The sequence below is a fragment of the Callorhinus ursinus genome, unplaced genomic scaffold (genome assembly GCF_003265705.2).
Source record: "Callorhinus ursinus isolate GAN/ISIS: 27379988/994484 unplaced genomic scaffold, GSC_fseal_2.0 scaffold12, whole genome shotgun sequence".
Classification (NCBI taxonomy): Eukaryota; Metazoa; Chordata; class Mammalia; order Carnivora; family Otariidae; genus Callorhinus; species Callorhinus ursinus.
Genome location: NW_027397074.1, coordinates 58,460,161 through 58,473,092, shown reverse-complemented (window position 1 = coordinate 58,473,092; position 12,932 = coordinate 58,460,161). Strand labels below are relative to the sequence as shown.

Below are 12,932 nucleotides of genomic sequence, written 5' to 3'. Positions count from 1 at the left end.
CTGCATTTAATTTACTATTGTTGAAGAACACATTTCTGGTAACATGAAAGATGCAAAATCATCCAAACAACACAATCTTTAAAGGAACACGGAGCTTCACTGGCCTGGAATAAGCTATACTGATCGAACTGAAGCTGGCTGTCCCTCCATCACTTTTATTTTCCTTAAGATGACAGGACAGTCAGCTGGAGGGACTGCCTCTTTGTTTATGAAATACCAATGGCAGAATGAGAGCTGGACTTTGTGTGGTTAGAAGTCCTTGATTCACATCATACCTTTAAAGTAAGTTGTGAGAATCCAAGCAAAGCCCTTAATAGGAGACTCTGTCCTCAATCCTGAATTAAGATTAAAATGTTATTCACAATGTGTGATACTGCATGGTAAGTGCTTTGCCAACTACCGAGCACCATACTGATGACATTATAAGTAGCTATGTAGTCAGGTCATCTTATTAGTGTGTTTCAAGCTATCAATTTCTGAGTGCCAGGTTCTGTGCAAAATACTTTATAGGTTGTTCTCATTTCATCCTCACAACAGTCCTAAGAGATAGGTGCTGTGATTTTACCCACATTTTACAGATGAAGAAACTAAGCCTTTTGAGCTAATGTCATTAGACCAGGTCACACAGCTCTGAATGGCAGAGTAGGGAACATAAATCCTAGGCCATTGGCTTGAATTCACTGCCTTAACTCCCATACTCTATGGCTTCTTGCTCACTCTATACTCTATATCGGTAGATCTTTTCTTACGCTATTTTACAAAGGCTCTGCTATTATTATTTCATGTGCTTTTATCTCTCATTTCAAATCTTCCCCTTTGGAATTCTGATTTATGGAAGTTTGGAAAATGTGGTTTCCTCTTGATTGTGCTTAGACTAAACCAGCAACACAAAGTGGCACATTTGAGGTTAAATGGTTGCATTTTTTTTCCCCCAAGGAAAAGACAAACAAGCAACAACATCCTTAGATTTCCTTTTCTTTGACAAGTAGAGTTGGAGATAAAACAATTACTTATGCCCACAATAGAAAAAGGACTCAGGATATACATAAAAAGCACAAGCAAAATTGGGTATTTGATATTTTCTTCTAAAAATAATTTAAAAACATTATCCTACATTTTAAAATGCATGTTGTAAGCAGATAAAGAAAAGAGATACACAGGTATAATATAAATAAAATATTAGTTTTATATCAAATTCATATTATAATCCCCAAAGCTATTTATTATCATCTTGAAAAATGGAAATGAACAGTTTTACTGCGAGTACAATAATTCTTTATTAACAATAAGAAATTTGAAAACTAGGGGCGCCTGGGAGGCTCAGTCATTAAGCGTCTGCCTTCGGCTCAGGTCATGATCCCAGGGTCCTGGGATCAAGCCCCACATCGGGCTCCCTGCTCAGCGTGAAGCCTGCTTCCCCCTCTCCCACTCCCCCTGCTTGTGTTCCTTCTCTCGCTCTGTCTCTCTCTGTCAAACAAATAAAATCTTTAAAAAAAAAAAGAAATTTGAAAACTATACAATAAACTGCTGGCTTATGGGCCATAATGTGTATTAACTCATATTAATTTTGTTAAGATGGTATATTTTTATTATTTTTTTAGTATTTTTATTTTAAAAGATTAGAGTTTGCTGGACTTAAAAGTTATCATGGCTGGAACAGTATATCTAAATCAGACCTGGCCAAGAATTTTTATTTGTTAAATAATAAATGGGTTCAATTAATCATGGTCAGCTTTAAATTCTATAAGCACCAAGTAACGTGGAAGGAACACACATTTCTTTATGAGGTAGTTCTCACAAACAATAGTCAAATAGAATTCTTCATTCTTGCCCAATTCTAATGCATACTTCTATTGTGATAATAAGTTTGTGGTAAAACAAGAGTTTACATTTCCAGATATGTAGAAATAAGATTTTTATCTTCTACCATTGTTTGAATCTTCCTTCGGTTATGGAACTCTTATGTCTCACATCTAGGAGGTTTTTAAATAAATGTTTGATTGCAAATGAATGAATAAAGCCAAAAGGCGTCTACATGTCATTATAATGCTGGTGAGAGAGAAGGAAACTTAGCTATTAATTTTAAAACCTAGGCTCAGCAGGAATTAGATAAACTAGTAATTCCTCAGATTTCTAAAGAGTCACATGCCAACACCAAAAAGGGTATTCTTATTTGGTTAATGAAAAATCGTTCTGTTTGGCTGTGGAGAAGTGATGCTCTTTAAATTAATAGCAGTGGTATTCTAACTTTATTTGTGGCCATGTGCGGGGATTGGTTTTAAAGCTCTCTACTTCATACGGTGACTCCCTGGAGTACAATCTCTCAGGAATATGATAAAAATCTAATAATACTCTTTAGAGGTGATGCAATGTGGCTGATTGAGAAGGTCAGGAAAAATCTCATTGGAGATGACCTTATTGTTTGGTGATTTGGCTTGACATTTTTAGCCCCAAATTGGTTTTTGTAATTAAAGAACACTGTGGCCTTAGTCTTCAAGAAATATTGGATGGAGAATCTAAAAGAAGTGCTGTAATTCAATCTGTCACCTGCCCAATCAAGACCCTGCTTCAGAGGGGGGGCACTTAGAACTTTCATTTTTAGTTGAGTGCACAAGTCCAACTAGATTATGGTATTTTATATTAGAGAAAAACATCAACAAAAATATGAAATCCTTGTAAATAACTCCAACCTTCCTAAAGTCTAAGCTAAAACTGTCATTTCAATGTAATCTATATAAACAGTTAGATCAATCACTTTTAAGGAGGTCTTCATTTAATTTTGATTGACTTTGCAAATAAAAGAAGGGAAAGTGGAGAAACACCAAACATACACTCCAGGACATCAGTCTTCTAATGCTCTTTCTCATTACTTGATAACATGCTAACAAAGGGACAAGAAGAACAGTAACAACACCGTTCTTACACCGGGATGTAAGAACGTATGTGTGTCTGCCACTTAGAAAGACAAGGATGCTGTTGCAAGATTAGAGCAAAAGGGCAATGTTCTTTGGTGCATTAAAAAAAGGGAGAGAGGAATTCTATGGACTGAATGTTTGTGCCCCTCCCTAAATCACATGTTGTAACCCTAATCCTCAGCATGATGGTGGGAGATGGGGCCTTGGGAAGGTAATTAGGTTATGAGAGTGGAGTTCCTATGAAGGAGTTAGTGCCCTTAGAAGAAGAGATTCAAGGGGCGCCTGGGTGGCTCAGTCGGTTAAGCATCTGACTTTGGCTCAGGTCATCATCTCAGGGTCCTGGGATCGAGCCTCTGTTGGGCTTCCCACTTAGCAGGGATTGCCCTCCCCCTCTGCCCCTCCTTTTTCCTCCTTCTCCTCTCCCTGCTCATGCTCAGGCGCTCTCTCTCTCGCTCTCAAATGAATAAGTAAATAAATCTTTAACAAAAAAATAAGAGACACAAGAGAGCTTGCTTCCTCTTTCTCTTTCTGCCATGTGAGGATACAATGAGGGAAGGTGGTCTTCTGAAAACCAGAAACAGTACCCTCACCAGACACCTGGATCTGCCGGCACCTTGTTACACTTCCCAGCCTTCAGAACTGCGAGAAATAAACATTTGTTGTTTAAGCCACCCAGTCCATGGTATTTTGTTATAGGATCCTGAACTAAGACAGGAATGATGTAGTTTCTATCTGTACCGACTATCTTTAAAAACACTGCCTCAAGTTGGTAATCATCTTTTGTGTCTAGCATTTTGTGTGTGTGTGTGTGTGTGCATTTTATAATGTTAGCCTGAGGCAAGATAATTTTAGTTATTGTATAAAATATACTATTTGATCTGTGCTGCAAAATTAAAAGCAAACCCCAAATGTCCTATGTACCCTGAAAGCCAGTGGTAAAGGCAGAGATGCAGTCTTAAGTACAACCATCTCTCAAAGGACTTACCACTGTAAAGTTCCTTCTCGCTTCCTGTACATTTATGACCATCCTCAGGACACTAACTGAATGCAGGTTTTTCCCAACAGCTGTTATTGTGCTCCCACCACTGGCAAAATAAAATAGAAAAACAGCAATATGGAGAGGTCCTTTTTCTACCAAGTATTTCAAGAAAGAAGTTAAATTACATCACATGTAGTGACTGCAATTTATAGTCAAAGCCAAAGTCAAATGGAAGTTCAGTGGTAACTCTTCTTTGGAAACAACTTATTGAACTTGAAAATATGTTTTAAAATTCCTATTTTATAAGTTGAAGAAATGTATTTTTCTTTTTACTCACAGAAGAAGAAATATTTTTTTTCTCTTTTAAAAAATAAATCCAAGTAAAATGAACTTAACTACTGTTAGAATTAATGGAAACAAGGCAGACTGAACTGGGCCCAATGCAATACTGATTCAAAGGGAGTCTGGTATAGGGAAAAGCTGTGTCTAAAGCAGGCAGAGCAAAAATACACTGAAGAATGGAGGGGAAAAAAGGTAATTCCACTTTTGGCCACCAAAGTTAGTACAGACTTAACGTGTACATAATGTAAGTGCATAAATACTACGGTGCCACATTAAACTGTTGCACCGAAATCCATTTACGGTGGCTCAGTCGTTAAGCGTCTGCCTTCGGCTCAGGTCATGATCCCAGGGTCCTGGGATCGAGCCCCGCATCGGGCTCCCTGCTCAGTGGGGAGCCTGCTTCTCCCTCTCCCACTCCCCTGCTTGTGTTCCCTCTCTCACTGTGTCTCTCCCTGTAAAATAAATAAATAAAATCTTAAAAAAAAAAAAAAGAAATCCATTTAAAATGTAACAGAGTAGGATAAAATGTTTCTTGGCATGAACCTAGCAATGATAAAGTCAAATTGTACTCAGAACCAGAATGTAGTTTTCACTCCTGAATTAGAAAGGCGGCCTTTAAAAGAAATGCAACAGCATTAAAGCTAGAGATAAAACTGCAATTCCTCTTGACTATTTGACAGACAAAGCATTCTTATGTTCATTATTTTCTTATACCCATCAGAAGCTTTTACTTACCTAATAAAAGATTTGGTTGGATGAATTGCATAGACAATGGGGTCTTCCTGGTAACTGAAGCTGTTCATCTCTCGGTTGGCTAAGTCAATTTTCAATTTAATAGGAAACTCAGTTGGAGTGGTTTGAGCTGGGGTATAACATTCAAGAATACTATCTGACACACTGAATAAAAAAATTAAGAAAATTGACCTTAGCTATTAGATACACATATTTTAGAATTATATGCATAAATCAAAAGTATATCACTCAGTGGCTCCTAAATGAGAATTTCCAGATGTGTTTAGGAAAAAGGACTTTCTCATGTAGCCTATTTACATTTGACTGGATCCCAAACTTAGTCTTGTTGTAGACAAGCCATCTATGACTTCAAAACTTTTGGGATTTTAAACAATTTTTAAAGTATCTTTTTGGTACTTGATTAAACTGAGCTCTTTCACCTCTAAGAATCAGAAACTTAACTTCCCTTAGACCCAATCTTCCCCATGTTTCTCACATCCTCAAGGTGATTTAGCCTAATTGTAAATCTTGATGGAAATGTTTAATTTATTGTCAATTACCAGATCTCACAGCTCACAGGATAGCCAGGATACTAGATGTAACATTAGAGAAGGTAGATGGGAAGATGAAACTTAAAAAGTGGAATTAGTAAACATAAGGGAAGGGTAGAAACATCAGCAAAAGGGTAGGTGGATACAGGAAGTTTTGTCAGGAAGGGAGTAAATAATATACGTCGTGATTTTCCTCCACACACACACAGAAAGAACAATCGTTTCTCGATTTGTTAGATATAGATACTAATCCTACTTGACTGATGCAACAAAAAATAAATTTACAACACCTTTTTAAAGTACATGTTTTTCCACCAATTGAAATGTGTCTAGAATTCCCACTGTTTAGATACTTTCCAGTTAAAGTAAGCAAGGTGCCACCAGTCTTAGGACCATAACTTGGAGAAATACTTGTTATTATAGGATCCTGAATAGGAAATAAAAACAAAACAAAACAAAGTAACTTGTTAATTTTATGACTCTAAATAGATTAAGTAACAAATAGCCTAGTTCTTGAGAACAGTTCTTAGACTTACCACATAGGAAAATGTATTATATTGTGCTGTCCCTCGACCATTTGCAATAATTATGGATATATTGAAATGCTCATTCACTGCAGGACCAACTGTGCATTTCAGCCTGAAAAAAACCCAAAGTTTAATATGTTGCAAATCCAAAGGCATTTTCTGGTTTGGCTGTTTTATGTGAAGGAATATTAACTGTAAATTGTGAGCTAGCTACTCTGAATAGCAAGCAGAGTTTTGTGGTAAGCATTAGGGCTAAAAATCATATATGTCCATTTCTGTACTATTACACTTCACATAGATAACACAGGAACTGTTAAACCTCATCAATATTGACCTCACTAATTGAAAAATTCATAATAATCTAAGTCTAAACCTCTAAAATTGTTAGCATAATGTTTGGCATACATAAGATAAAGAAATATTTCAACACCATATGAAACAATGGGCTAATTATAAATAAACCAAATCTCTTCATTAAAATATGTCAACAGGTACATTTCTGTGGTTACATGTGTCATGTGTTTATTAAATTACCTTAAAAATAGTGAAATTGTGACAGACTTTCCATAGAATTATTTTTGAATTAATAATCTTACAGTCCTGAAAAAGTATAAAGGTGATTTGTTTTAAGCAACTTTTTAAAGAAGAGAATGAATTATGTTTTACTTTTACAGGCTTTAATATATAAAGCAATGAATAAGAACTTACAAGGGAGATTTCTAGAAAGAATTTGTTTTCCCATTAGCCTAAATAAGTACAACATTAATTGATGTTTTGGTCTCAGTAAATGAGTACATTTATACCTCTGTGTGATCCTGGAAGGAATTCTACAAGGTATAAAATAACCACTTGATAGAAGAGGTTCAACCATAAAACTTGAAATGTTTGGTTGTTATTACTACATGATAACAACATTTCTGGATTCTCCGTTCATTATGGGATTTACATTTGATAGAAGGTGCATGGAGAAAATGGTGGAACAAGCACACATCTTGGATCAGGAGAGTTGAGTCTGAAGGCCTGTTAAGCTCTTACTCTCTGGATTGCCTCTGCTAAACTACGCTCCACCTTTTTTTTTTTTTTAAAGATTTATTTATTTATTTGTCATAGCAAGAGCATAAGCAGGGGGAGGGAGGTAGGTAGGTAGAGGGAGAAGCAGGCTCCCTGAAAGCAAGGAGCCGATGTGGAACTCGATCCCAGGACCCTGGGATCATGACCTGAGCTGAAGGCAATGCTCAGCTGACTGAGCTACCCAGGCGTCCCTCTACACTCCACCTTTCTGAACTTCAGACACCCCCTTCGTAAAATCAGTATAGTATTGTTATCTCCTGAGATGAATGACTAAATGAGATACACTCCTTACATTATAATACCAATAAATATCAGCTGAATATAAATTTAAGTGCATCAAAAGAAAGAAAGAAAGAAAGAAAGAAACAAGTCTCAAAAATGTGACTGAGCTGCTTTACTACATTTCTGAGGTTTAGAAAGTGAATTTAGAAGAGAGGGTCTTTGTTGAGCTGTTTACCGATTTTTATAGAAAAAGCCATTGGAGACTCTATATTTGAACACTTTAAAGATGGAGCAAGTCCAACCAGTGCTGTTCTTTCAAATCTACCCAAAAATTTCTGAAGAAATGTTACAAAAATTGTTGAAAAACTCCCAGATGTTGGATTCTTCTTTTCTTTAACTAGGTAATGTCACCTTTTCCCTTTTTTAATCCTGATAAGTAAACAGGATTAAAAACAAAACAGTTCCACAACGGATGTTAGAGGGCCAAGACTCTAATTCAAGACATGGACTTTTGGGATAGTCTTTACAAGCATTCATTCTAAAACACAACCGTTTTCCAACCATACCCCAGAAAAACATTTAAAGATCCTTACATATTTGTTGTGCTCTCACTCAAGGTCAAGGTGCAGCTCTCATTTCCAAGGAGAACTCTGGTTTTCTTTAAATCAAATTTATTATTCCTCCTGAATCCGAAGTCCCAGCCACATACGGTCAGCACTGTCCCTCCTTCCAAGGGTGCGCTAGTTGGGAAAACCTACAAGGACAACCGAGAACTTAAAAAAAAAAACAACCTCAAGACATTATTTTTTGTTTGCAAAACAAACACAATATGTATCCTCACTCTGGAATTTTTCTGTTCTGCCACTGTCTTAAAAAATGGAATTTTCACTGCAGGAAAAAGCGTCAAAATTTCACAGAAGCTGGAACAAATATTAAAACTATCTAAGATGTGCTGATGAAATAAGTTGTTTTCAGGAGATCCAGAGATGGGACAGAGAGCAGATTCAGCCTGGGTGGAAATGAAGGGCCTTCTAGGGCCACTCTGAAGTGAATTCATCTGGAAATCTTCTAGAGTGGAGTAGACAGTTTGTGTCCAGACTTTCACATTCTTGTAACTCTCATTATAACTCTTTCATGGGCCTCCAGATCAAACTCTGATCAAAAATCTTTCATGGGCCCTTGAAGTCAAGCATCAATATGTGCCTTGTTCTATGTATGAGCTGGGTGTTTGCTATAGCCTTGTGCTATGGTATTCCCCACCTGGAGAAGAAAGAAAGTCACACAGTAAAAATACCTTTTGGTATCCAGTGTTGCATTCAGCAGCTATCATAATACCAAACACACAGAAGGTATTCAACATATATCTACCATTCACTCATTCATTCATCATTCGTTATGAATCATCTACTATTTATTAGTAGATTAGTTAGTACCAAGCACTAACAAAGGAATAAATGAATCTATTTCTTTATACTTGTTAATTCATATTTATTACTGATTTGGGGTTTTTCTTTTTTTCTTTAAATATGGTCAACATTTGATATATACCAGCTGGTTAGCTGACACACCCAGCTTTTAAAAAATGATGTAATTTTAAATAAATACATAATTTTTATTAGAAATAGATATTACAAAAACTAGAAAGAGCCCCAAATGTGATCTGTATCGTAGCAATGTTTCTAATTATCTCTCTTGGCATTATTTTACATCTCATTTCAAGGGCTGATTTTTTTTCTCCCCCATGTTCAGTGTTAAATAAATAGGTTCATTTTTCTATTGCAGGCTTACTTTTGGTGTGTTGAAAGTAGAATTTGAGTTCATTAATAAAATGTTGGCACCTGTGACATAAGATAGCAGTAGGTGCTTATGAAGTCTACAAGACAACTGTTCTTAGGCTAAAACTATTAAAACAAAACAAATTTCCAAGTTAAAAATAAGCTTCTCCTCAGCAGCTTTGTCACAATTGAGAAAGGAAATGCTCTTTTGGGGGGGGGGACATATTGTAAATTGTGCTGTAAAGTACAATGGTGGGAAAACATAGCACCACCATAGAGACAACTCAAAAACCAGTAAAGGCGTTTGCTAAAGGCCAGTTAGTAAAAGTCTAAAAGTGATTCTATTACAATTTAGAAGGGCTTTTAGCAAAATTCACATTTGCAAACATTCCCCCATACATCCTAAGTAAACAATCGCAAACCAAAGTCTTAACTTACCCTTGCTACCAAATCCTTTTAAAGTCTTAGCTTAATGCTTTTATGATAGCTATTTTATCCATAAAATCCATTACACACTTGTGCCGTCCATGAAGACTTACCTTGTCCATGTCTAGGCAAATGAGAACTGCTTGAGAAAAAAATACCTGTTTATTTTTATGTTAGAAATCCAGTAGGAGAGGGCAAGGCATCTAACCCTCCCAGACTCTCTCCAGCCTGAGGCAGCCACACAGCTGCCTTTCCCTTGTTTCCCTTGTTTCAGAAGACAGCTGCCTAAGGCTGATGTTGGCCTGATCCTGCCGCCTAGGTCCCTCCCTTTCTATGTAAAAATTGAAGTCTGTCACTCTAATACATCATCACTTTCTACATAAGGCAAATGGATTGGGTGTTGATTTGAGAAAAGACACTGAGAGTTGTTCAGTTGGTGTGCTGGCAACAGAAATGGAGATTATAAAACCTTTACTAGTCAGTTGGTCAAGATTCAAAAGTTCAGCTCAACTCAGCTTTCCTCCCTGGGCTGAGATACTAGAGCAGGGCATTGGAACATTTCCCTCTTAGCTTATGGGGTAATGTTCACTCTTCCAGGGGAAAGGGAAGGAAGTGGTTTTGGACAACACATCCTCGGATAGAACCAACAATGAGCTGGCAAACTCTGAGTTATCCTGAAGGGCAGGGAAACTCTGTGGGAAGGAAATCAGTGTCCGGCATAAAGCCACAGAAGCTAGGTCTCCCACCTGTCTGGACACGGGAGAAACAGCCACCAAACAACTAGCACCCTTTCACAGGTGAAAATGATTTAAACGATCACGTTTTCAAAACCCACCAAGATAATACATGAGAGTGATAAAACAACAATACCCCCCCCCCCCCGGGAAAATTAAAAATTGCCTCTTCAGTAGATAAAAAGTCACAAATAGATTGGTGGTAGCCTGAATGACACCCTCCCCCCCCGCCCCTGCCCCATAAGATATCACTGTTGCTTCTTATCTGAGTCTTCCAATCAATTAATAAACCATTTTATTGTCTCACTGGGACTGAATTCAATCCTACAAGATATGACAATTTTATCTTAATAAATTCAGAATGCTTTGGAAAGTGCTCTTCCTTTTCTGAAGCATTTCTCATTGCTCTTTAAGTATGAGATCAGATAACATGTTTGAAACAAAATAATGGGCTTGCAATCCTGAAATCTCTCTTATGTGGAATTGCAAGGAATTTCAGCCACTGAACATCATGTACCTTGAAAAGCAGGTTAACTCACATTAACTGGAAAGTGAAACTATACGCTAGTTGGGTTTTGTGCCTATAGTGTTTAAGACAGATAAGAAATGAATAATCTGTCTTATTTTTTGCAGCAAGAATGCTAAATGTCATGGTCTAGTGCAGCATGAAATCTTCCTAACAACTATGAACCGAAAGGGATTTATGGACTCAGCTGCACTACTTTCCTCCTAACCATATAGCTCAAGCCTCACTGACTCGTGCACGATGCAATGCAACCTTTTAAGATCACCAACTACAGAAAGTTGGAGTTAGGGAAGGTGAGAGCAGAGGGAGAGAGATTCTCTGGTTCCAGAAAAACCTAAAATATTTAGTCATTTAAAAAAAAAACATTTTAATATGGCTTTCATGAGTAATAGAAGGAAGTACATTGGTCAAATTAAATGCTCCATCTGTATAGGCTCTCAATCTGCTCTCTATTTAAAACACCAGTTTGGCTGTTTTTGAAATGAAATTGTTGTGATTCAATTGCATGTATACACACATACATACACACACCCCACATATACTCTCCCCATATCTCTTTCATGGAATTGCTGAGTTCAGATTTCTAGTGTCTCAAATTGCCAAGGCTGTGTTTAAAAAAGTTGCACGTGGTTTTAAAAATATACTGAACCAAAAAAAAGGGTGCATGATACCACAGCATAGATTTAAGTTTGTTTTTTTACTATCTTCTAGTTTATTCCCTGGCTGATCAAACTAAGTCTTAATAACTGTGTTTCACCTAACAGAAAATGATTTGGTTTAAAATCCAGTCACCCTGCACAAATCTTGCCTCAAACCGTAACTAAGTGAAAACAGCCATGCGCTTGGGTGGGGGCGGTTCTTGTTCTGACTTGCATACTTTGTTTACTTGGGCTTGAACCAGGTGACCGAGACCTTTAACTTGAGTCTTTCACAAGAATCATTTACTAAAGTCCAACTGTTCTATATGTGAGCAGGGAAAATGCATACTGGGTCCTCACCAGGGAATTATTTTCAAGCAAACATGTATTTAGATCGAGACATTTAAAAAAATTGCCATGGAGATTTTCATAGAACCAAATATCTGCTTAACCAAAAATAAGGCAGCAGAGAGTTGAAGAGTGTGGCTATAATGCCATGACTGAGCTCATTGCTAGAAGCTAAGTTCTCTAATAGGAGGAGGCACTTTTCTCTCGTTCAGACCACATTTCCTTAGTGTCTAGAAGAGCGCTGCTATATGGTATGCAGTCAGTAAATATTTTTGGAATGAATTAAAGAATGAAATGGCTCACAGAGTATAGATGTTAGTATTAGTCATCAGTTGGACCTGTACTGTTCTTCCAGAAACTTTGAGAGAAGGCACGTACCCACCTGTGGGTGTTCATCGTCCACTTGCCTCCTACACTGGCCTGGGAAGTAACCTCTAGTCTTATGTGTGATGAGACAAAGTCACCACCTATACACGACAGGAAGAAATCTTCTGTTCTTTCTGCCCCATCATGGCTGACATCCCTAGCTTGCATGGTTCAGCTTAAGAGTCTGGGTTATGCCCTGAGCAGATCTCTGTGCATGGTGGAGGCTCATGTCTGGGCACCTGGTTGATTAAGTTGGTGGTGAGGAATCACTGAGTCAGACGGGTCAGGAGGGAAAAGGACCCAGGGTGAGGAAATGGGGAGCAATGCTGCTCACCAGCCACCACTCTTTTATGAACAAAGCACCAAGGGAGAGCAACTTGCTCAAGGAGAGAACTCGTTGGTGAGTGTAAAGCACATATTTCAGGTACAGGACTCGGGGTGATGCGCCCAAACGCCACCCTGAAGGAAAACCCTGGAGAAGGATGGTACTTTGGCTGATGTCTCACAGCTAAATGAATACATTGAATTTAGAATTTTTTCATTAATGGGATTATGTTTACCAAAAACACACGTGACAGCTGACAGATTCCTACCTCATAGATTGTAGGCAGACAGATCTCCTGAGTCCATGTTCCGGTGGGGCATTCCTCTAACTGCACACATTTATTGTGGCACCAGCCGCACTGCACAAAGGGAGGGGCGGACAGACACTGACTGCAGGACTGGAAATGTTCACAGCCTAAGCCATTCAGTGGGATCTTGGTGATCTGTGAAGAAAAG

At 37.8% G+C, this 12,932-nt stretch overlaps 1 protein-coding gene across 2 annotated transcripts in view; it reads right to left on the bottom strand.

The window, feature by feature from the left end:
- Positions 1-12,932, bottom strand: part of MET (MET proto-oncogene, receptor tyrosine kinase) — a 112,741-nt gene that overhangs the window by 31,862 nt on the left and 67,947 nt on the right. For both annotated transcript variants that reach the window (XM_073899103.1, XM_025873211.2), the window contains 6 exons: positions 12,746-12,919; positions 7,933-8,093; positions 6,056-6,158; positions 5,810-5,946; positions 4,972-5,133; positions 3,901-4,000 (listed from right to left, as the gene is read on the bottom strand). In XM_073899103.1, coding sequence (XP_073755204.1) covers positions 3,901-4,000; positions 4,972-5,133; positions 5,810-5,946; positions 6,056-6,158; positions 7,933-8,093; positions 12,746-12,919 — 837 coding nt within the window. The remainder of the gene's footprint in view (positions 1-3,900; positions 4,001-4,971; positions 5,134-5,809; positions 5,947-6,055; positions 6,159-7,932; positions 8,094-12,745; positions 12,920-12,932) is intronic.